Source organism: Equus przewalskii, chromosome 29 (assembly GCF_037783145.1).
Source record: "Equus przewalskii isolate Varuska chromosome 29, EquPr2, whole genome shotgun sequence".
Taxonomy (NCBI): Eukaryota; Metazoa; Chordata; class Mammalia; order Perissodactyla; family Equidae; genus Equus; species Equus przewalskii.
The window spans coordinates 28316559-28342633 of record NC_091859.1 but is presented as its reverse complement, the minus strand read 5'-3'; the positions used below and the strand labels follow the sequence as shown (position 1 = coordinate 28342633).

At 40.3% G+C, this 26075-nt stretch overlaps 1 protein-coding gene across 7 annotated transcripts in view; it reads right to left on the bottom strand.

Annotated features, from left to right (window-relative positions):
- Positions 1-704: 704 nt before the first annotated feature.
- The window catches only part of TXNRD1 (thioredoxin reductase 1), an 87905-nt gene continuing 62534 nt past the window's right edge, over positions 705-26075 (bottom strand). For all 7 annotated transcript variants that reach the window (XM_070600762.1, XM_070600763.1, XM_008524927.2 and 4 more), the window contains 7 exons: positions 25427-25519; positions 24743-24819; positions 23095-23251; positions 17470-17577; positions 14536-14631; positions 11373-11507; positions 705-2676 (listed from right to left, as the gene is read on the bottom strand). In XM_070600762.1, the coding sequence (XP_070456863.1) occupies positions 2614-2676; positions 11373-11507; positions 14536-14631; positions 17470-17577; positions 23095-23251; positions 24743-24819; positions 25427-25519 (729 nt within the window). In that variant the 3' untranslated portion in view covers positions 705-2613. The remainder of the gene's footprint in view (positions 2677-11372; positions 11508-14535; positions 14632-17469; positions 17578-23094; positions 23252-24742; positions 24820-25426; positions 25520-26075) is intronic.

Sequence of the window (26075 nt, the reverse complement as noted above, 5' to 3'; positions counted from 1 at the left end):
GCGCACAGGAACACTTCCTGATGGGTCGTCAGAAGGATGAAGGCAGCCAGTGAGCGTCGAGTCAGTGCCTGGCACGTGCCGCAGTAAACCCACACGTGGCTATTACTGTTAGCACTCTGCAATTACTCAGGACGGAATGGAAACGTATTTGGCGAAAGTTTTTGGTAAGGATTAACACAAAATAGGAGTTTCTGCTTAACAACTTTTGCATAAGGAAATTAAGTGCGTGTGAGCCAACAGTATGAGCATGACCATCAACATTACTGTAACTATGTACTGAACACCTGCCACGTGCCTGATACAGCCAGGCGCTGGGAACGGTGATGACTGGTCTATCCACACCCAGACCGCTCGGCCCACAGAGGCTGGAAGGATTACACACCCTCCGAGTGCTGCGTGGGGAAATGCAGGAATGCAGCCACGGGGTTACAAAGAGCTGGGGCCCAGAGTGAGCTTGACTAGAGTGGGGTGGTTTTGTCACTTTAAAGACCATGACTGACAAGTCAAATTAGGAGAAGCTGACCAATGGAATTTAAAAAGTCAACATCACTAAAATGTAAACCTCAGCAGATCCCGGCCAGGCCTGAGCGCATGGCTCATTGAAGCTCACAGCAGCTAGTCCTAACTGCACACAGGCCCTGCAGCCTCTGGGGCACTCGCGCGAAGGACCCCAAGGCCGCCGTGCAGGAAGAGGGCACACAGGGTGGATAGTAATACCTTTTAATGTTTCACATTAGAGGTTTTTTCCAGAAGATTTATAACAAAAACATAGAATTTAGTATGAGTTTCGATACACTGGGCAATTACAGAACCTAAACAGGACAACTCCATCAAGTACAATCCTTCCTGTGGGGGCAGAACCTCCATCCCACCAAGAGAGAATCACAACATGATTGGGCATGACCATCTCAGACCGCCTATTCTTCCAATTTCAGAGATTGGCAGACTTGGAGAAAAAACACATTAAAAAAATAAATAAAACTGAACACGGTCGACTGCCTCAGCTCCCCTCTCCGTTCTCCTTTTCCCATTTTCTTCACACAACCAGATGGGACGAGGGCGTGAGGCGGAGGGAGCCCTGTGGCTCAGGGCTGGGTGCTCTGCTGACTAAATGCCAGCAGACGTGTGAGCTCCCTGAGGCGGCCAAGAAATGGACTCGGAATCAACCACTCAGTGCAGGTGTCGTAGCTGAGGAATACGAGCGGAGAGAGGGGAGGGAAAGGGAGCCAGAGAACTGCCGGTGGGAGGCCCAGGTGCACACACACATTTCAAATCCAACTTCTATAATGAGAAGACGGCCTAAATACAATCCTTAGTCAGTACACTTACACAGAAATACATAACTGCGGAGTTAACACCTCTTTGTAATAATACAAGTTGGAATGCTAACGGAGGGTAAACAGTTCTGCAGAATTCTACGGGGCACAGTCCTTCATTCAACAGAAAAAGTCAAAATCATTCGGCTTCTACAAGAAAATCCTTCACATCCACCTGTGTTCAAAAATAATAATAACTTATGATATTAACAGCTTCCTTAAAAAGACAATTACTACAAAAGAGTTAAATCATAAGTATGGAAAGACCTATTTTCCTATGAATGCAGTTCTTAGGAAGGGAGAGAGATATAACACATGTGAAAAATAAAGCCGTGATGGGTGTGTTTTTAGCTTAAAGCTAAAGCTATCAAAAAAAGAGTTTTAAACAAGTTGAGTGTTTTGCATTACAAAGGATCTCAGCTTACTGAGACCGGCACACAATGAACTAAATAAAGACCCTGACTGTTTTTCTCCATTTAAGGTGTACATCTGCCTCCAGGACAAATAATGGTGGAAACCACACCATCCTGCCAGGTTCCAGAGAGTGGACTATTACTTCAAAGAGGCTGGCCGAGTAGTCATTTCCTTTCCTAAAGAGAACTAAAAATCATCAGTGATGTAGCACATGGGGACAAATTTGGCCAGAGTGAACCATACATTTCTTTGCTTTGGACAGAGAACTCACTAGGTGAGACGCTAGGTGAGAACTCACTAGCTCGGTGAAGCAGAACAGCACACTTGATCCTAGGGCAGTTCTCCTTCGTGTGACAAGCCCACGTGGCCTCCAAGGAAGCCAAATCGCGCCTTTCGAGCAACTAGGCACCTTATTTGCAGACTCTAGCCATGACTTGCTTTTGGACAAAAATTGACTACTAACATTTTTCATCTCTGGTATCATTAACACCTTAGAGAGATAAGAAAAAAATAATCAACATTAGAAAGCTTGACAATGAGACTAAGAAGACCCACAAAGGGGAGGTCATGCTAAAACTGCTTCGACAGCTGTTCCATCACCGCCCACCGCATGGGCTTTGAGGCCAGTGACTTCATGGACGCATCCCTTCGATGCACTGCCGAGTGCCAGGTTAGAGTCGTCACGGTGACCCCAGTGTGATGCTGCCTGCCTTGCATTCACCACCTCCTACCCATGAGATCCAAGGAGGCCCTGGCTGGTGTGAGCACAGATCATGCAGATGCCAAAGCCCAAGAAGCTTCTTGAAAACTTCGCCTTGGATTTGGGCAAGGAAACATCAGTGGTGTGGAGTCCTGGCGACAGCATCCACACTGGGGCTTAACCTCAGCAGCCAGTCTGGAGGATGTTTCCCCCTGAGCGCTTGGTCACCGACAGTGTTGTGAATATCTGTGGGGAAGAGGAAGCAAGAGATTTTCAGACACCTGAGCAAACGAGTTAACAGTGGGCAGTTCAGATAACACCATAAGTATTAAGAATGACTTAGGTGACTACTTACAATGAATCAAACAGAGAAGTAATATGAGCAAGGATATCCTCAATTTCTCCAGAGGATAAAAGGGGAAAAACATTTTAAAACCAAGGTGAGAGAGAAGAAAATTTAGGTAATATCTAATGAAGAACTTTATTAGCATGAGGGTAATTAAAACAATTCAATCGGTTACCCACGTTGCCAAATCTCTACAAGAAATGCATCATGAACTATTTTGGATACGCAGGAAGGTATAAAGTACAGTATTACCAACACCACGTGCCCACCCAGCTCAGGGAGCTTTATGAGTACGGTTAGAGCCCCACGTGTGCCCCTCCCTGATCACCTTCTTCCTCCCTGTCCCCAACTGGTGCTTACCATTCCCATGCATTTCTTCCTGCATTTCTTTTGTAGGTTTTTAGAAACTTTACATGTAAATGGTTATGTACTCTTCTGCTACTTGCTTTCTTGGCTCAAATACTCTATTTCTGTAATTCACCCATTTATGGATACCAATAGCTCTAATTCTTCCACTTTTCACTGAGCAGTATTCAATTAGTATAGTATATTATACCATATATAGTATCCATACTACATACTATAGTATTTATTACGCAAATAGTGACTATATTATGAATTACATATCCAGGCTCCTTTTGCAGGCGATCCAAGCTATTGCTAATATGCCATTTGCAATATGCTCTGTGACATGCCAATACGTCTCCTCACACCCAGAGCTAGAGGTACAATTGCTGGGTTGGAGGGTCGGCTGGATTTCTAAGGTGCCCAACCAGCCGACACTGCCATGTGCAGTGACTGACAAGGTCTCCTTATTTCACATCCTCGCAAACACTCGGTGCTTGTGGACTTGGAGCCTTATCATCTTCAGGCAGCTTTGACTTGCTACCACTGAAGACTGCCTCTACAAAAAACAATGGTTCTTGAACTTTACAGTCCGTTCACATTGATTAAAAGACCTGGAAACTACACTGATTCTGATTTGGCAGATCTAGGGTAGGGCCAAGGAATCTCATTTTTAGCAGAAGTCCCAAGTGATTCTAACGCAGGCTGTCCAAAGACCACGTATTAAAATTTCTTATGCAAAGCAACACCAGAGTAGACATCGCACTGTGAATTTCTGGCAAAATCCCTAGCCTGGAAGTCTACAGCGTGGGAAAGCTCTGTAGTCTCAGCAAGCCGGAAGCCTGCAGCTCTCCTGCAGTCCATCAGTAACTCTCTCATCCAGAGGGCCCCTTGCCTGCTCACTTTACACTGCCTTGCTGGAGAATTTCTCACTGTGCATCTCACCTACCTTTTAATTCATTCCTCCTCCTGTTTCCTTGAGGGTGCTCTTTCCGGTCTCCTTTTGTGGCCATTCCTCAGCCATGGCATAGAGGGGTGCTGAAGCACCGATGTCCCCAGTCCCTGGGGTGGCCACAGCCCCTGGGCTGGCTGTAGAACCAGCTGCCTGATCTATGTACTCCAATGTGCTGCAGCAATCTCGCCCTTTCCACATGGGGATGACACGAACAAGGCCAGGAAGCAGTGCCCAGGGTTGCACTCTCAGCTCTCCCTCTGGATACTCTCCTATCACAGTGTCTCATTCAGTCAACTGCCCCCGTTCAGGCAGGTGAATGCGCAACCTCTCCAGCCAATGTGTCTCTCCTTACCATCAAGAAGGCCTAGCACACACCCCTTCTTGGATGACACTTCAAACTTAACACGTCCAGGACTGAAGCCTTTATCTTCCTGAAGCCAGTTCTCTCAGTGAATGGCATCGCCACTACTTGCTTGCCCAGGCAACCAAGAATTAATCCTTAATTCTTCTATCTCCATTACTGCTGATATGTAATCAATTACTAAGTCTTATATATTTTGCTTCTTTTCTGTCAAATCTGATGTTTCTTTTTATTAACACTGACACCAGGTTCAGGTCTTTCTAATTCTGACTGAACTATTCTAAGATTCTTGTTAGTATCCAAAACACAGAGTGCCTTCACCTCCCTGTGATGACCTTCCATATGGTCCACACATTACACACTGCTGCCCTACTGGACATGGACGTGAGGGCCAGGGGCTGCTCTAACCAAGGACACGTGTGGCACTGTGCTGCATCACTGCTGAACAGAAGCCCTGGGCACCAAGGCGTGCTTTCCAACATCTCCTTCCCTCTGCCACCTAGCTAGCAGTGCCCAGGGAGAGGCTGCCCCGTCAGCCTCGTCCTGGAGCGAAGATGATATAGAAAGCCGAGCAGCAGCTGATCCACGATGAGCACAGAGCACCAGCAAGGAAGAAAACTTTGTTTCTACAGGCAAAAAACCAAAACCAACACCCAAACTGTTCATCTGTGTTGCTGAGACATGCAAACATCCAAGGGCTTTGTGTTCAATCAATTAAATTTAGAAACAAATTTGGTTACTGAGTACAATTAAGACTTCTATCCAAACCCTGCTGCTCACACTAGGAAAGCTGTGGGTAAGTGGCAGGATTCCGGAGAATCCATCTGCCCTGCGCTACCCAGGCCGACCTTCTCAAGCCGTCGAGTTGTCTCACTGAGACTGGAAGTCACGGCTTATTAGGGAGAGTCCCCGGCGGAGGCAAGACTCACGCAGCGCCTGTAGCCTGGTTGGCACACGTGGACAAGCTTCTGGGTCAGTCGCCCCTTTGACTCCTGAGAAATAACAGGTTTCCTGATTTTTTAATACATAGAGGAAAGCGCACAAGAAGTCAAGGCCACTTTGATTAACTTACGCGGGTCAAAGACTCAGGAACAGCATCAAAACTACTTTTGAATAAAGGGGAAAGTACTTTTGTGTAAAGAAGGTACATAACTGAGAAAAGCCCTGGGTCCATTTTAGCCTTGAAGAAGCAACCAAGCCTTTTTCCTTGCCATACACCAACATATCATCAGCACCTTAAGAAATTCAGACCCAATAATGGCCAACATCCGAAGACATTATAAATATGAGGCCAGAAGAAAAGATGAACAACTCACATCAAAAAAAAAAAACAGTTATGAGAAAAGAGGTTTATCTTTGTTAGCAAAGATACGTAAAACTCCTTGAAATAGTTATCCCTTTTATACATTACTATAGAAAAAATACATTTACACTGAATTTGCAACATTTTCATTAGCACTCTTAAACTCAATGCTGATGACACTGTAAACTAGTACAATTCTCTTGAAAAGCAATACAATTCCTTTGTTTAAAAAAAAGTGTGACTGTGGATGAGGACAGACAGACAATATGCGGTAATGAAAATAGCTGTGTTAGGACGATGATGATATGGGCAATTTAAAATACCATCAAAAATGCTCTTTTCAATTTTTATAAAGGAAGAAAAATAAACAGCCAGGGAATACATTAAAACAAATTTCAGGCTTGTGAATTTCAAGCTTAAGCATTATTTCTCAGGAATTAATTTAGAAACAGAACTTGTAGAAGATTTACATTGAAAACTAAACCCATCAAAAATGGAAGCAGATTAAAAAAAAGAGCCCTTATCTATTTTTCTTATACTGATAACATGCTTATGTTAAAGAGTGGGGAAGCGAAACTGCCACTGTTGATTAGTTTAAATGGAAAAACTGATGGGGTCAATTTTTACAAGATTTTATTTGCACACAGCTGCTTTAGAATTTTCATAAAAAATGTATTTTTAAAAAGTGAACATGGAGGCTGCCCCTTCATACTTTTCTATTCTAACACAAAGAACACTTAGAAAAGGTCAAATGCCACTGAGGCGTTCACCACCCAGCCTCACGCACCCTTCACTCTAGACTGTAATCCTGGTGACTATGAAAACAAAACTTCTGACGTTCGGCACTAAAACTCATTTTAAGACATTTCACAGGGGTCTTTTCTAATGCTCCTTCCTCTTGAGCTATTATTTTTCCCCTACAAATAAACGTGATTAGTTGAAATTACTGTTCCAAATTATGTGTAATCAGTTTCCTATTCAATTACTGCCGCTCAGATGTCGGGAATAAATTATCACGTACTACCTTCACACCCAATCACGCTAATGCACGACTGACGCTTCAGGCATTAGGACTCCCTCTCGTATAGACGCAGAAGGCTTTCAGTCAAAACAACAGTAGCCTCTCCTCCTCTTAGAGCAATTCCTCAATGAGGAATTTGTCAACTTTTCTAAGTAACTAGCCTCAGAGCCAAAAGTCACTCAACTGCCCAGATTACTTTATCAAAATGGTAGAGGACTTCATTCACTGATTCATTCTGCAAACAACCCACAGCTGGCCTGGGAGCTGGGGCTAGTTCTCAACACTTTAAAACAGTGCTCAGGACCAGTTTTTAAATTATTATTTCTAATCCATCCAATGGACAGACATTTGTGAAATTCAATAAAAACGTGTTAGGAAAATGAAATTTTAAAAGGCATGTAAAATTAAAACCCCCTTTTTTTAATGATTACATCAGATACTGTCAAATAGCTCTTAAAGTTTCTAAATGTTCCTTCTTCATTTCCATTCTTGTCTCATATGGATTAGACATATTCTGAGGACTGCATATAGAGCGGCACCCCTCGACAGCATATGACTGGACACGAAAAAACAGTGGGTCCAGTAGCAAATCCAAGTTGGATGGGACCCAGCATTTAGCACAAAGGAAAGAGTCTCTAAAAAGCCCCTACTGATCAAATGTCACTTTCCCTTCATCAAGAAGCTTTAAAAAAGATCTCCATAGCCAGGGGTCAGAAGGCTTTGGTTTTTCAAAACCTAGTTTCTAAGCAAGTATTTCATACTCAAGAGTAAAGAAAATTACCAGAGGAGCTTTTTCAAAATATGCGTGCCTTCCCACCACTCACCCACCTTAAAAATGCTGTAATGATGACCTTCGGTCAAGCCACATCTTCTGTAATGAAATACCCTGGGAAAACCCGGCCAACAGACGCAGTTACTGAGTATCTACCAAACGCCAAGAACTCTCCCAGTCACTTTCCACACGGCACTGCCCAGCAGCCCTATGAGTGAGACAGTATCTCTATTTCATTTAACATGTAAACTAAACTCCTAGAAAGCTGGGTGCTGTGGCCAAGTTCACTGAGAATTTGCTGAGTGAGATTACAACCCAGGTCTGTGTGTCTCCACTATGCTCATATTGCCACCAAGAAATCATCTCCATTTTTAAATTTTATGTCAAATATCGTAGGAAGGTATGTGGAAGTGGAGCATCATCTGTACAGTGTGCTGCCTCAGGAGCCAGACTGCCTGGGTTTGAATCCTGCTTCTGTCACTTCCAAGTGAGTAACTGTGGGCAAGTTACTCAACCTCCACGTCCTCAATTTCCTCATGTGTCAAATGGAGATATCCTGCCACCTACCCCGTGGAGTTCTTGCAAGGACCTACTTCCCGGAGAGCAGAGTGCCTGACCCACACAGTAAGCCCTCAGAAACATCAGCACTACTAACTACTGTCAGTGTTATTCCCTCGGACCTGCACACTCTACTGTCGCTTCCTATTGCAGGCTACAAATGTGAACCATTCTTAGTTCTTCCCTCTTCCCATTTCCAATCATTTGGCAAGCACTATCAACTCTATCTGCTACTTCTCTCTCAAATATATCAATGTCTCTTGACACTCACTGCCACTACCCCAGTTCAGGCCACTACCACATCCCCTCTAGCCTCTAGAGGTGGCCTCCGCTGGTCCATTCTCCAGAGTGAAGCCAGAGTGATTCTCTCAACAGTGTATCTGATCACATTATTGCCTGCTTTAAACCTCTTTCGGCTGAATCCCAGTGCCCCCAGAGTCAAGTCAAAACACTCCGCCTTGGTTTACAAGGCCATCACCTTCCCACCTACTCGTCCAGCATAAATTTTTTTTAACCTCTCTCTAAGCTCTTCAACTTACAGCAGCATTGAGGGCCTTTCAGTTCCCTGCATGAACCATGCTCTCTCCCACAGAGGCCTTTTATTTGATGTTCCCTCTGACTGGCTCACACCAACACATCTTCTTGTCTTAGGCAAGAAGTCCCTCCTTCACCATCCTGCCCCAATATCCCTGCTCCAAACACCACTTTACATCTGTCCTGTTCCTAGGCCTCCTCACATGGAACTGTAACTGGCACTGCACTCATCGGTCCCCTCGATCTTTTTTTTTTTTAAAGATTAGCACCTAGGCTAACAACTGTTGACAATCTTTTTTTTTTTTTTCTGCTTTATCTCCCCAAACCTCCCCCCTGTACACAGTTGCATATCTTAGTTGCAGGTCCTTCTAGTTGTGGGATGTGGGACACCACCTCAACGTGGCCTGACGAGCGGTGCCATGTCCACGCCCAGGATCTGAACCCTGGGCCGCCGCAGCGGAGCACACAAACTTAACCACTCGGCCATGGAGCCGGCCCCTGCCTCCTCGATCTTAAGCATGTCTTAAATCCTTGCTGCATCCCTAAGTGCCTAGCGCAGTGCTATATACATAGCTGCACAACAAATGTGTTTATAGAGTGAGACAGCACCCAGTTTCTCATCTCATTAACCAGCTGCCAGCTTGGAAAAAAATTTTTTAAATCCTATCAAAGCAGTGGAACATTCAGCCTCTGAGTTTCAAAGTCATAAGAGAACCAACACACGGAGATGCACAACAGCAAATGCTTAAAAAGGGTTCCCAAATGTGCCAGGCGTACAAGGAAAGGCCTTTGGCTGACCTCCCTACAGGCAGAGGCTTCACCAAGACGTCCTGCCTCTCTTCACCACATCTCTCCATCCAGCTGGCAATGATCCTGCCAGATGCTGCCGTATTCGCCACTGCTGGACCACAACACAACACAACACAACCAGGTGGGGAGGCAGGAGTCAAGCACACATCAGTCTTTGAATCGGCCCACTGAGAGCTGAACTCAGATAAAAAGAATTAGACACTCTCATCTGCAAGTCGGGAAGTTATCCTTTCATCCATTTCAGAGATGGTTGTTGTAGTTTTTAAGTATCTTGGACTAACATCTAAATTTTAAATATACTTACTGTTGTGGGTTGAATGAAGCTCCCTAGAAAAATACGTTCAAGTCCTAATCTCTGGTGCTTGTGAATGTGACCTTATTTGGAAATAGGGTCATTGCAAATGTCATCAAGTTAAAACGAGGTCATGCTGGACTAGTTGGCCCTAATCCAATGACTGATGGTCCTTCTATTAAGGGGACATCTGGACACAGACACACAGGAGATAAGGGCACGTGCAGACAGAGTCAGAGATGGAGTGACGCATCAACAAGCCAAGGAACACCAGGGATTGCCAGCAACCACCCAAAGCTAGAAGAGGCAAGGAGGGGTTCTTCTCCAGAGCCTTTGGAGGGAGTGTGGTCCTGCTGATACCTTGATTTCAGACTTCCAGCCTCCAGAGCTGTGGGAGAATAACCTTTCATTGTCTTAAGCCCTCCAGTTTGTGCTACTTTGTTACGGCAGCCCTAGGAAACTAATACACTCACTAAAAGTGTTTCTGAAAAAAATGAAGTTAATTGGATCCTTGCCTAGGCAGGATCTTAGTCATTACACTGAATAAAAGACATATCACACATTTTTTAAGAGCTTTAGTTGAGACTCTTTTCAATTTTTATGTTATTTTTTTGAAGCTTAGTTTTATTTCACAAAAACAGTAGTTTTCTAGGAATAATGCCCTAGTCACGAAACATGTTAAGATTTTAGGCTTCCATTCCAGCCAGGTCCATATGCATACAGAGAAGACTACTCCTAATCATAAAAAAGGCATAGCAAAAAAACTAGAACATTCTTCCAGGTCTTAAAGCTGACATTTCACTTACTTAGAAAAGAATTCAGTTGTGCAAGGGCAATCAAGAACAGAGACCAACCAGTTAACAAGCTGTTGAACGAAACTAGCATAAATGTGCAGATGTGTGTATGTGTGTGTGTATGCTCAGCGTACACCCTGGAAACCACTGCCTGTGGCGGCCAGGTAATAGCCACCATTTTCAACTCCCTACTTAAGCCGGTATAGTACGGGATACCTCCTTCCAACCATCACCAGGTTCTCCATCATAGACACATTTTTGGTTTACAATCCCTACTTAGAAGTAAGCATCACAATATTCAACTCTTGGATGATCACTGACAAGTGTGAAGAAACACTGACACCCAGAGGCCCAGAGTGGTCAATTTCCAGTTCTACTGTCATTTGCTTCATCCTTTAAAAGCACCACTTTCAAATCTCATTGATACCAAAAGCTAAAGGGGTAGACAACATCATTTAGCCTTGAGGTGGCTCCAGGAAAACTAGGATTGATGTTCTTTCTGGGTATGAATGGCATTATTAACTGATTGCCATGAAAATAACATAGGAGAGATAAATAAAAGATTTAAGGCTCATCTCTATAAATCACTCACCCTTGTTACCATTTAGTAGCATGACAGCATTATCCAGTTCACACCAGGACAAAAAGTATTTGAAAGAGAAAAAACTGTCTCTAGAGACAAGGCTTCTTTTGAGGTGCTCTCAGTCACTCATAAGCTGTAAGGAGGTACAGAAGTAGCTCGAGTACTGCAGAAAGAACACGAGCTGCAGAGCCATAGATCTGCTCCCTGGGGAGGAGTAGCGAGGAGACAGGCACTTTTAAACAGAGCAGTGGAAGTGCAGGTGACCCACCTCTGCACAGACAGGGTGGATGCCAATGGTGCTGTCCAGCTGCTGTTTGGTCAGTCCACACTTGAGCGCAGCCGCAAAGCCCTGAGTAACTTCTCCAGCATTTGGACCCAGTACGTGGAAGCCCACAACACGTTCCTAAGATATAAAATAAAGTAATATGATTATGCTGATTTTTGGTCCTTAAGACCCTAGAATATTTCCCCAGTCTATTCTAAAACCCCATTCAGAAATGGCCAAAGACTTATATTAATGCTTGCTGCTTGAAGCTGTGAGGCTGAAGGTACTCCAGCATGGGCCAGCCAGTACAGGGTGCGATGGTCACAGCAAGCAAGAAGGAAGGGACAAGAGCCAGCCACGAGTGATGACAAGGAACAACAGTAAAAGCAAAAATGTCTGCAATTCCTTAAGCACCAAAATGTTCTGGAAAGTGCTTTCAAATGGCAGCTGTGTCCTCATCTCCTCTATCTGGTTCCCAAAGCTACAAATAAATTACTGTGATAGCTGTAACATTTAAGAGCAGTCACTCAAATTAAAAAATCATTTTAATTCAGGTTTTGGAGGTAGATAGCACAATTAGACTGAAGACCATTCTAATCTGAAAACATTTTTGAAAGCAATAGGAAAATGTTTGAGAACTCTGAAATACCTGCGTGGGATTATTTTGGATAAATTCTCAATTCCAAACTCACGCTACCTCTGCCAAGATGCACTCACTGCTCAGACTTTCAGAGCCAACCCTGACTGAGCTAGACTGCCCAGTCCGACCTCCTCATCAAGGATGAGGCGACTCGCTGTGGGGTGCAGAGCCTTATCTAAGGTTCCACAGCTCCCTGGAAAACAGGAAAGTCATTCTGTTGCCAAAGTAGTGTAATACTCCATGTGGGAATCTGTTTATTCATCCCGACAATCAGGGGGTTAGTGTATGCATAAATAAAGCACAAAATATACCAGCACTTAAAATATACTAGACTGACATGTAATCCTATGGATAGATCTCAAAAGAACGAGAGTAAAAAGACAATTTGCAGGCTTCTATTCACTGAGAATACCATTCTCAATTAAACTCACACTGTATAATGTCTATGGACACATAATAGGTGGCAAACATACAAAAAACATGAACAGGTGAGACACTCCAACTTCAAGACAGTGTTGCGTCCAGGGTAGGGAAGGAGTGAGGGGTGTGCGATCAGGAAGGAATGCAAAGACTACACAGGCACAGGGCAATGGTTAATAGCATGGAATCTGCATTGCCCGGGACTGAATTCAAGCTCTGCCATTACCTGGGTAAGTGACTTGGGCACAATTACTCAATGTCCATGTGCTTCAGTTTCCTCACTACGAAATGAGGATAATGATAGCACACATCTCATAGGGTTGTATGAGGATTAAAGAGGTTAATACACGTGGACCTCGAAGGACTGCCCAGCACATACTAAGTGCTCCACAAATGCAGGCTGTTATAAACTGCCTCTGTGACACTTAATCTCTCATACGAGAAAAGCTCTGAAGCAAACACAGCAAAATGTTAACATTCATTGATTCTGCATGGTGGGTATTATCATTCTTTCCGTATCTTCCTGTAAACTTAAAATATTTCAAAGAAGAACAGTATACAGAAAGAATAAAAGCTTAACAGATAATAAATACTATAATTCTTACTGAAAACCAAGGACATTTAGACACTGTGCAATGACTGACTAAAGATGAATAAAAGCATGCCCCAAGAATGGTCAAGTCCTAGAAGCATGTTTTTATACAAGACTGCTCATGACAAGAGCAATGACTAGGATTCATCCTCTCTAACACCATCTTTGTCTACGAAAATAGTTGAAAAGAATATCACCCTGCTTATGGCCTCAACTATTTTAATTAAGATGGGGTTACTGGTAGTGAAAATTACTTTTCATATTATTAAGAAATGCCATTTGAAAAAACGACACAGCAATAAAAAAAAGGACCAAAGAACTATATACAGTTAAAATAGATTTGTTTTGGTATGAAGGAAACTTGGTTTCATTGACTGCTACATGCAACGGCAGCATCTCTCGCTACAGGCAGATAACAGACTGTCGATGAGAAGAACATCTGACGTTTTCTCCTTTTGTCTACAGTAGCATGATATCTAATATATACGTATACAAATAAACTTATGATGAAACACGTCTAAAAAGAAAAAAGTCTACATAAAATTGTTCTTTTGTCAACTGTGTATAGCTAGTTATGTGTATAGCTCATTATGGGTTACCCTAGTATATTCATTTTTAAATGCATCTTTGATAAATTTTTGGAGAAGATCCAGGTTTTCCTACAACCCTGGGCTCTGCAAAAAGTAATCTGCAACTGTGCTACCGTCTAGAGCAGTAGTTTCTAAAGAGGATAAATGGCTTAACATATTCAAATTCCAAGATGAGAAAACTATGAGTGTATTAGCCTTTTAACATATGGATTCTTCAGCATCATTTCTATTTCTACTGAGGACATTTTTTTTAAGTTAAGATTCCAGCTAAGATATAAACTCCAGTTCTTACAGGAGTCAATTCACAACACTTAAGAGTATGAGTACAGACATACATGTGTCCTGGGTTACAATATAAAATAGGGACAGCAGTCAGAAAACTCTGAAAACCAATGATTTATTCAATCACTTTATAAGTATGGAAAGAAACCATGAGGTCAAGGAGTTTGCCCAAGGCCTTCAGTTACCAGTTGTTACTTGTAGCAGCAGGCAATAAAACCTTAAATCAGAACCCAATTAAGAGCTCTTCTATTACAGCTTTCTCATTAGTGCCAGCTACTTAGAATGTGAACTTATGCTATTCCCGTTCTTTTTTGTTTTGTCATTATTTTTAGATAGTCGATGACTTCATTGCTTCCCTTTTATAAATACAAACACAAACAATTCTCAAGTTGCCCCTCTGGTTCCTTCACACAGCAAGTTTTCACTCCCTGCCTACTATCTGTAGGGCTCTGTGCCAAGGAAGCTGAGCGGGGATCAAGCAGCGGAGCCATGGGACTTGCCCTAGGATAACGTCCATGCAACTACAGAGACCGACAGGTAGAATACTAAAGGAATGCAACGTGTATCGTGTGATCAAAATGCAGTTACATCTTAAAAACAACATGACATTAGTGGAAAAGATTAAAAGAGAATTTCACTTACGTTGTCTTTGATATTACAGATTATTTTTGCATAACATTTGTTGTTATCTCTTGATGGAATCGTCCATTCCAACGGCCAAAAGTAACTATGGTAAACCTAAGAAGACATAAGCACAATTTAGACTCATTATCTTAAGAAGAACGCTTGTCAAACACTAGGTGTGGTGCAAAGACAGTGGAGGCTCTTGAGTAATTAGACTTCTATTAAACAATAAAATTCATGGAATAAACAGGAAGCTGGTCAGAAGGTAAATGACTTTAAATTCCTTGTTGTCAGGCCCTTTTGCTCATCCCTTACATACAACTCAGCCTCAAAAGAGTAAACCTTAAGTAATAACAACAAAGAACAAGTAAATGAGAGAAAGGAGCCACATAATTACTTGTTGTTTTGCCTTAAAGCACAAAAAGCCCTCAACCTCAGCACTTTCTAGTTACCTTATGGAAATGACAACTTTGGGCAAGAAACAAATAAGATGCCAGGAACAATTACAGCAATTATCTAGTTCTCTTGCTCTTTTGCTTCCAAAGATATTTCCTCCTTTGGCATTACTCACCAAAAGTACTAAAGGAGAGGAGGAGGGAGGGAGGGAAGACGGACAGATGGAGGGACGCACAGACATCCTTACTGATGTTTCATACACTTAAGTCCCGGATGACTGAAGGGCTTTTTTTCTCCTCCAACTGCTAGCCACAATTCAAAACATATATTGGTGGCTACCTTTTAAAAGCACACTAATTATGCAGACATTATAATAAGTGTTCTTTTATGTTGTAAGAGGATGTGATTTTTTAAAAAGATGTGGATCACAAAATGGAATGTATAGCATCACAGTATCACAACAATTATATAGGGAAACGATGATTAAAGAAATTACCCGAAATTACTTACAAAGTCTATGAGTAATTGTTTCCTATTTCCCTTATATTTTTCAAAATTTGTTCAATTCAAATGCATTGCTTTTATAATAAAAAATGCAAACTCTAATAAAACAAAAGCCAAAGATTATCTGTCAAGAAATATGGAATATATAGTAAGAACCTTAAATTTTAAATACCTTGTGATAGGAATCTGTCCTCAGAAAATAGAAAAACAGATAATGAATTATAAAGATGTTCATCATTCTATCTGTAACAGTGAAAAAGTGTAAGCGACATAATATAAGAATGGCTTAACAGGGCCTGCCCTGGTGGACTAGTGGTTAAGATTGGCGTGTTCTGCTTTGGCTGCCCAGGTTCAGTTCCTGGGTGCAGACCTACACCACCCGCCTGTCAGTGGCCATGCTGTGGCGGCAGCTCACATAAAAAAGAGGAGGACTGGCAACAGATGCTACCTCAGGGCAAATCTTCCTCAGCAAAAAGAGGAAGATTGGAAATAGATATTAGCTCAGGGAGAATATTCCTCAGCAAAAGAAAAAAAGAAAAGAAAGAATGGCTTAACAAATTATTGTATAGTATCCCTAAAAAGAAATAGTACACAAGTCATTTTTTAAAATGGTGTTTTTAGGGGGAAATGCTCATAACCTAACATTAATTGTAGACAGAAAACTGCATGTCACTTAAATCACACTTAAAAAAATTAAGACATAGATACCTACACAAAAGGAGACTAGAATATGCCAAAATATTAATAGTAACTATCTCATCATGAACTAAAATTTCCTTTTTTATATTTTCCTAATTTTTCAAACTTTTTATGAGGATAAATTATTTTTATAATCAGAAAAAAATGTTAATAATGTTACTAATAGACCAAGATATTATATGCCACTACTAATGCAAATAATAAAGAAAACAATTAAGAGATTTAAAACAGACTTTTATACTATAAAACTTACTGATTCACAAATCTGGTCTTCTAAAAGTTTTTACTGGAAACTTTTTTCCCAAATGACTTAAAACAGTAGTCTCTTTCTCTTTGTGTAGCATTATTTGTGTATGTACAATAGCATATTTCATGTGCATTTTCTTTGACTATATCATAAAAGATAAGTAGCAAACAGTATAAATAGACGCTAATGGTATGGAAGAAAAAAATAATTTAGAACACTAGAAATGTAATCAATTTTTAGTTTTCTTCTTTTCCTATATTTTCATACTTCTAAAAATATTGTTTTTGCTTTTTTTTTTTTTGCTTGAGGAAAATTAGCCCTGAGCTAACATCTGTGCCAATTTTTTTTTTTTAAAGATTGGTTCCTAAGCTAACAACTGTTACCAATCTTTATTTTGCTTTTTCTCCCTGAATCCCCCCAGTACATAGCTGTCTATTTTAGTTGTGGGTCCTTCTAGTTGTGGCATGTGGGACACCACCTCAGCATGGCCTGGCGAGTGGTGCCAGGTCCATGCCCAGGATCCAAACCAGCAAAACAATGGGCTGCTGAAGCAGAGAGTGCAAACTTAACCACTCGGCCACAAGGCTGGCCCCTCCACTTTTTTATATGTGGGTCACCACCACAGCATGGCTGACGAGTGGTGTAGGCCCATGCCCAGGATCCAAACCTGCGAACCTGGCCACTGAAGCAGAGTGTGCTGGACTGAACCACTAGGCCATAGGGCCAGCCCCCACAAAATATTGTTTTAATAATAAAAAGAAACCAGTAAAAGTAGTTTTAAAAAGTACAACTAAGTATTATTAGGTCAACTGATGAAACTGAAAAAAAGAAGGTAGATGAGATAAAAATATTCTATCAATATTAAATTTCCTCAGTGATAACTACACTATGATTCAGGAAAAAACCACACACACAGATACAGAGCAAGAGAAAATATGACAAGTACAAAACAAATGAGGAAAATGTTAATATGTTAATCTGGATAATGGGTATACAGAAGTTGCTTGTACTATTTTTCAACTTTTATGTATGGTTGAAATTATTCACTTAAATTTTGAAAAGAAAAACAGCAGTAACTCAACACAGGAGTAAAGAGTAGAACTTACCTCAATATTTTCTTCCCCAAATTTCTCCACAGCATTCTCTTCAGAAAGACCACAAGCACCATATTCCAGAGGAGTAAATACAGTTGTTGGAACATTTTCATAGTCACACTGTTTCACAACGAAGGAAAAGAGTCATGGCAGGAGAATTTATAACTCAAAAGAGGATATACTTCAAAAAGGTTGGAAATTAAGAGGAAAGCACAGTAATAAATTCCTACCAAAAGTATGGGAAGTCACAATCCCAGAGATAAACCTACACTGAGAACCATTAACTGATGCGACAAAGTTTTAGTAGAAGTTTGAAGCGTGTCAAGACTGATCATGAATAAATGAGTCACGTGGTTTCCCCATCCACCTATCAACTGATGTTAACAAGGACACACCTTTTCTCCCTTTAATAAAGCAGCCAAAAGCAATACTAGTGTACCTAACACTGAAAGTCTCATATTATTGGCGACAGAAATTAACAGACTTCTTTGAAAAACCAATTAGGTAATACATATTAAGAGCCATAAAAATAGTTAATGCCTCTTGGCCCAATAGCCCCATCTTTAGAAATCCATAACAGGAATTTAGTGTACAGAAAAAGCTACATGCGTAAACTGAGCATTGCTGCAGCACTCGTCAATAGCGGCAACACTGGAGCGGCTTTAAAGTGCCCGTAAGGAAGGGGTTCTATAGTACATACTCCCAATGCGACACTACGCAGCCATGAACACAGCAAAGAAGACCACACACACGAAGGAGCTAATGGTTATGACAGTACTCCCAGAGCATATTTTATAACGTTAACAGGTGTAGATGACTAAAAGGTTCTGAAGTCAAGCAAAGTTGTAAAATGCTGCACTAAGCAAATAAACAGGTTTCTTTACTATCAGATTTCTCAGAGCCTTTAATATGCTGATGTGAACTGTGAAAAATGTCTCATGTAAATACCTAACATGTCTGCAAATGCTATTTGGTAAAAACCTACCAGTTACATTTGCACACAGAAGTGAGCCTAAGTAATATTCTGCATTTAAAATATGAGAAATTCAGTTCTCACTCTAAGACAGGAGGGTGAAATCTTTAAAATGTGCCTTCTTCTAGAAACAATAAATATACTCCTTTTTCTCTAAGAAGAACACAAACCCTTGAAATTCTGACTCCAAAGTAAAGGCAGACATCCACTGACAGCCATACTGGTATGCCAGGAACCAGATTTATCCTCTTGCCTTAAACAACCAGAAAACCAGACACACAGGAAGCAGCACTCTGCGGACAGTGGACAACAGGCAGTGCAGGACTGCGATCCCTGAGAGAAGGACACAAATGAGGCGAGCCCAGTGACTGCCCAGAGCAGCTTCCAGGACTCAGTGCCAGGAGCGGGAACTCAAGCAGAGTGAGGTAGTCTTTCTGACTTATGGAGACACAGACTGTAGTCCAGGGAAGCCAAGGCGGCTCGAAGCTGCAGGGGAGCACACCAAAGAGCGAGGAGCTGCACAAAGAGAACTGAGATCTGCAGAGAGAGCCTCCTGAGATTTGGGCCGAGAAAACGTGTCACGGCAAAGTCCTCAAGGGTGAGGAGAACCAGTGGAAAGCAGTAGGCCCCCAAATGACCAGAGCTCTTCCAAGACCAGAATAGTTCCCCCCCACAGCCAGAGTAGAAAATATTCATAATGCAAGAGGAATGAGGTAGAGTCCTCTCAAGGGCATCGATTTGGTAGTGGAACTAAATTGGTTCTAGATGAAAGGTTGCTGTTGATGGACCCTAAAAAGCTTAAAAGCAAGTTACAAAAGGATAAAACTAAACCCATGTGACTCGATGGGCTGCCAGAACAGAGTCCTACACTGTATAACGGAATTCAACAAAACCCAGGACACAACAACGTAATATACACAAAGTCCTCATCCATAAGAAAGTAACAAGTTCTTGCAAAGGAGCAAGAACATGTGAACTAAAACCAAGAGAAAACTCAATCAATAGGAAGAGACACTGAAAATGAGATGATGGAATGAGCAGAGAACATCAATAGAACTATTATAAACAGGTTCTGTGTATTCAGAAGATAGAGGAAAACAGGAACTTAGGAGAAAAAAAGAAAATATATTAAAAAAAAAAAACCTTGTAGACATGAAAAAAGTATTTGAAGTGCAAACTACACAGTATGGGATTAACAACCCAAAACAGTGCAGAAGAAAAGATTAGTGAAGTTGAAAACATACCAATAGGCTAAGAAAATGAAGCACAGAAACATGAACAGAGCATCAGAGACCCATGAAATAATATCCAAGGATCCAACATTCATTATTTGGAGGCTGAGAAAAAAAGGAGAGCGAAGACAGAAAAAATAAGAGAATGGCTGATCCAAATTTGACAAGAACTATAAACTGACAAATCCAAGAATCTTGACAAATCACTAGCAGAATAATTATAAAGAAAAGCATACCAAGGCATATAATAATCAAACTACTAAAAAAAGCAGTGATAAAGAGAAAATCTTAAGAGAAACAACGATAAAAATGACAGCCTAATTCTCTTTAGTATCTATGCAATCAGAAGACAATGGGCAAATCATTAAAATATTTAAAGAAACACTGTTAATCTAGGAGTCTATATTCAACAAAAATATCTTCCAAAAAATAAAGGCAAAGTAAACTTTTTTTAAAAAGAAAAAAAGCCAAGGAATTCACCACACGCAGACACACACTAAATAACTCTTAAAGGAAGTTCTTCAGGCAGAAAATGGTATCTCAGAGGGAAATCAGGATCCAAATCAAAGACATGTTTCTCCTTGGTCCTAAAAGGCAATTTCTAATTGGTTGAAATGGACAATTGTGGCCTACATTGAAAATGTTATCATTGTTTTTAATACTTTTATTTGGAAAAACACTTTGTAGTTTTCACAACAATCAAGTTAATGAACTTTTAGAATATAACTCATTCTGAAGTTGATACATGTGCTCTAGTTTCCACATAAAATACTTCATATTTACTATAAAAATGAGTTAACTTATAAAATACCACTCTAAATAATAAGAAAGATGCTAATGTTTACTAGTTGTAATAAAAGTATTTCAGGTGTTTGAGAGGAATTTTAAAAAAGATCCAAGAAATGACTGGTCATTTTGCTGATGTTTCCATCACCCTGTGCTTTAAAGTTGGTATTGTGTCTTATCATTGGTTTTCTAAAGAGCTTAGTGGAATGTCCATCATCTGTAGCTGACTCAGGATTACGGTCTGTTCTCTATCACTTTTTGAAATGATAACATTTTTTTCATACTTCATTTGTGTTCCCCAAATAATGGAATATTTAGTTTATTTAGTGGCAAATATTTTTAGCAGCTTTGAAAATGACTTTAATCATTAGTAGGTGTTAAAAAGTTCATTTAAAACTTTCCAATATATGTTTCACTTTATTTTATTGAGAAAAATTTGAGTTATAGAGGTATTTCCCAATTGGTGGAGTACTTGAAGTCTTGAGGCGTCTTTTCTATCCTCACTGCCTATTCTTTTATAATCTATATTTCCCAAATCTTCCTTCTCTCTTAGGCGGTAGCTTGTCATGGTTAAGAGACAGCAGTACCTACAACCAGATCTGGACCTGACTCATGCCTTGGCTGCCCGCTAGCGTTGTGACCTAAGTCATCCGCCTTCACAGCGTCATAAGGCTGAATGAGAGAATGCTTTCACTCAGCACAGTGCCAGGCATGCCAGAAGCACTCAAATGTAGCTGCTCTGTCTCCTTTCCTCCAACACTGTTGTGAAGCAATAAAGAATACATGATCCCAGTTTCAGAGAAAGGCACATACATTCACGATTCATTTGTGTCCTAAAAATCCTATCATGGATTTATTAACTTAGTCAGGTGTTTACGTTAAGCTGATTTTTTCAATGGAGAGCTACTCCTTTAAAGGCAGGCAGGCAGGTGTGGATCCTCTACCTTCCTACATATGTGGGAATGTTCTCAGTAAAGCAAAATTAATTTTGGGCAAAATTAAAGGGATTATGCAGTTGCTTAAAAAAAAAACTTGTGTAACTTCCCCCAATGCAATTAACCTATATATCTGGTAGCATTTCAGCTTTATTAACATATTGAAGGACAGACTGTGAGATTTCAAACTCTCAGGGGCTTGAGCAGCACCTGTTTGCTCCCCTGTTCTGTAAAGTACTTGTCATATTAGTTAGACTAAAGATAAGGAAAAGGTAAACAAAAAGTGTCTTTTAATTTCAATGTACATTAAATTCTGATGCTGATAAAAGCTTAAGGCACTTTGAGAAAGAATCTGCTCTACCTGAGAGATGCTACAATATAGTTCTATCCCCACACGTGGAAGAATATGTCCAAAGTAGGTGGAAAGGTCCATTACATTGTTTTTTAGCAATTTAGCAAAAAGTTAGTGCTACAATGATTTCACATTTATTTAGGAGCAAATTTTTGCATGTTTGCCCTTTGGTTATTGTTGGTATATAAAAGTATCTCTTTCCATATTAGGAAGCCACAAAAATATAAAGTCAAGAACAAATTAAATGCATGTCAAGCTGTATTTCTAAAGATCCTTTCTTGGTTTACCAAGGACTCAACAACTGCAACAATGAATACAAGACGTAACTCACTCAAAGAGGTGGTTAAGTTTATTTCAAACAGTTGTATGAACCAAGTGCTAGTCCCAGGACAATCGAAAATCTGGGATTCAAAACCCTTTTTACACTCAGTCCTGTTAATTTCAGAATAGAAGATTTTATTATCCTACAATCCAAACTAACCCCAGATACACTCAAAACACTTGTCACAAATTTTATAGCAGCATTCTTTGAGGTTTCCATTACTGTAACCAATCTCAATCAACCCGTGATGATTTATGCACAAAGAAGATGCGTAGTGACCAAATTCTTTAAAATCAACATTTCCAGAATCCTTTAAAAAAACAGTCAAGGAGGGAATGTTATTAATGGGGAAGGCTGTGCATGTGTGGGGGCAGGGGCATATAGGAAATCTCTGTACCTTACTCTCAATTTTGCAGTGAACCTAAAACTGCTCTAAAAAAATAGTCGTAAAAAAGATACAGCATATTTATTCTTTTCTTGCCATCTGGTCCCATGAAACACACCTAAGAGTTTCAATTTCCTACACTGACTTTTAAAAACTACTTTAAAACATTAATATAACACATTCAAAGGTTCAACAGCGGAAGATATATTTTTAGAAAGGACAAGGGAATAAAGCCTGAATATTGGTTTAAGCAGCTCTGCACAGTGACATTATTACCTAGATCCCCAAATCCTTTTATAGCTCAGAGAGGTGCCATAAAAAGATTCAGAAAATTATATTTACATTGGTAATAATGAAATTGATGTAAAATGCAACTACTATGAGTATGTGGAAAATAATAGTGCTGAAACTCCATTAATTAAGCTTATTTCATTCTTAGTGTGATTCCAAGAGCGACAATTTTCATAATAAAGTCACAAAGGTACAGCAGTGTTAACAATGTCTTGTTTGGAATAGTTAATAAAGCACATCTAGGATGCCATCAAAATAACTAAATTATTCAAGACCCAGAAAACTGCACAACCACCCCTAAACAGAGAACTGGGGTATCACTAAAAACAGTGTATCAGTGGGTGATGGGCACAACACTCACCTTGACAGTGGAGCCACCATAAAGCCTCTGAGCCAGCAATCTTCCTGCCTGGATGGCGACGGGGGTGAGCTCCAGCTTCCCCTCCAGTATGTCGCCAATGGCATAGATGTAAGGTACGTTGGTCTGCTCTTCATCCGTGACAGGTATTTTTCCAGTTCTGCAAATTCATTCAGTGAAAATCACCATCAATTACCACTAATTAATTAAGTAGAACAAAATCCCCTGTCTCCCAAAGAAGCCCAAAATTGTGACTCTAGCTGAGGGTAACGTTCTAATGTATTTCCAAGGAAAAAAAAAAAAAAAAGCTCAGAGGAACCAAAAGCTTAGAGACAAGTCTGGCTATTTTGAAAAATCAGAATAAGAAAACTGTAAGAAACCCTGAAATGGGAGAACTAGAACACAGAGGTTAAGAATGAAGATTCTAACTTGTAATAACCAGGTCTGTTATTACCTCTACGATCTTAGGAGAGCTACCTAACGTCTCTAAGCCTCATTTTCCCACCTATACATGGGGTGATAATAAAAAGAAGACCATCATCTACCCTAAGGGGTTGTAAGGACTGAATGGAATGTGTATAAAACTTCTAGCACAATAGTTCCTGGCTCATACTTAAGCGCAGAATAAATGTTAGCTATTCATATTATACAAAATCTAAACCTTGGACCCAAGTGGGAACAGGCTAGCAAGTTATTAAGATGATGTAATATTCGATCTGCTAAATCTTATTAAGTTACCTCCTCAACTCCCCTCTCCACCCCAATGAAAATAAATAAATAAAGCAAAACTCCACACAATAAGATTAGGAAATCTCTTCTCCTGAATAAATGTTATTCCTGGAAGGGGGAAAAAACCCTGTATTTTCAGCTTCCAAGACAGCTAACCATTCATAACACTTGTTTTCACTTGGATGTAAGCAAGGTGATACTGGGAAATACCCCATGCCACTCCCATAAGCAGATACCAGTGTCTCGGTTTTCTGGTATAGTGGTTCAGTCTAAAGGACTTTAACTTTTAAGACTTTTAAAAAAATCAAAGCTCTCAGGGCCAGCCCGATGGTATAGCGGTTAAGGTCGCGCAGTCCACTTTGGCAGCCCGGGTTTCACCAGTACGGATCCCAGGCGCAGACTACACACCACTTGCCAAGCCATGCTGTGGCAGGTGTCCCACATAAAATAAAGGAAGATGGGCATGGATGTTGGCTCAGGGCCAGTCTTCCTCAGCAAAACGAGGAGGATTGGCAGCAGATGTTAGCTCAGGGCTAATCTTCCTCAAAAAAAAAAAAATCAAAGTTTTCTTACTTGTAGCTGTCACTAAAAATGTAGTGACCACTTTGGTAATCCTAAAACTTGGTAATTTTAAACACGGTTCAAATCTAAATATTTAATGAAGCTCAAAGCACACACTTGTACACATATACATTGAAGAAACAAAAAAGCAAGCCAGTATATCTCTCATTTAGATTTTGAAAAGGAAAAACAAACAGGAAATACTGTGAAGGGTACTTAAAAAAGACTTTTCTAAGCTTAAAAAGGGAACTCTCCAACTACGGTAAAAATTACCTTTAAAAATCTGAAACTCCAGTATTAATCAATATTATAAATAACTGAAATAGTATTCAATAAGATATAATAAAGATTTTTTCCTTACTTTTCATTTATCTTTACCCCCACAGTTTCTAAGCCAATTTTTCTTGTGCATGCATCTCTTCCTATTGCCAGCAACACCTGAAAAATTAAATATATAGTGACCGTTAACAAGAAGACTTCCATGTGTTATTTAATCATTTTTCTCTGCTTGTTAAGGCAATTTGATTCATTTTCCAGATCTGGAAAGAAATATTTTATTAACAAAATAATGCAAGAGTTTAAACAAATTCAAATCTTTTAAATAAAATCCTTTCAACATGATATAGGAGAAGTCCTTATCCATTTCTTGTGAAGAAAAAAGGAGTTAATTCCTTAATAAATCTAGCCAAGTTGAGAGACAACGGCAGTATAGCCCTACGACTGAATTAAGTTATCTTTTAAAATGGGGTGGGTGGGGGAGAAAAAAGGAAAGAACACAGGACAGAGAAATTCTAGCTCATTTAAAAATGCTAATGCCTTTTTATAGCCATTTGAAAAGCAACCTTTTAAAAGTTACAATGTAAAAAATTTGAAACTATCCCTGTACCCAAACAAACTATAATATCACAAACAAAAAGATATCTTAGAATGGGAATAGAACCAGGGGCTTTGGAAATAGCAAACAGCCATTGCAAGTACACAGCAAATACCCAACAAGCACATTATTTGCTTTCTAATGAAGTACTGACCCAGGTCCAGTCCTTACCGTGTTATACTCTCCTTCGATGGTTTCGTCACCTTTGGTGGACTGAGCTACCACTCTGAGTCGGCCTGGTGTCCCTGCTTCAATCTGTTCAACCTATAAAAGTGACAAAGTCTTACTCCACAATTAAGACGTATATCCAGTGAATAATTGTGTCTTCCCCTTCTATCTGGTTAACCCAAAGTTAAAACACAAAATCTGGCTTGAAAGTTCTTTTATGCCCCATCTTCCTCACCTTAACACCATTAGGATGGTATGTCATTCTTTTACTTATCCTCTTCTTTCTCACCACAATGTTAGCTAGAGGGACTTTCTTTTAAATAGCTCTCCAACAGAATAAAATTCAGAGAGAAAAGTGGGAAAGGAAAAAGCCAGAGAAAGCACCTTACAATCCCTAAAATTAAAACAACCACCTACTGCTTTTCCCAGGCTCCTATCTTATCACTCACCCAGAACCATTAATCCCCTGGAGAGCCACTGCTGCTCTCTCAAGATTGTCTTTCGACTAGATGTTCAGCTTTGTCAACAAAGAATAGACATGAGAGTAGGCCAATCATGATACAAATAACAGCTGGAAAGCCCTAAAAATCATAGAGGGCAAGGAGGTATGTGTGTTTATCATAACTAGGGGTTATCTTCAGTTGTTAAGGCT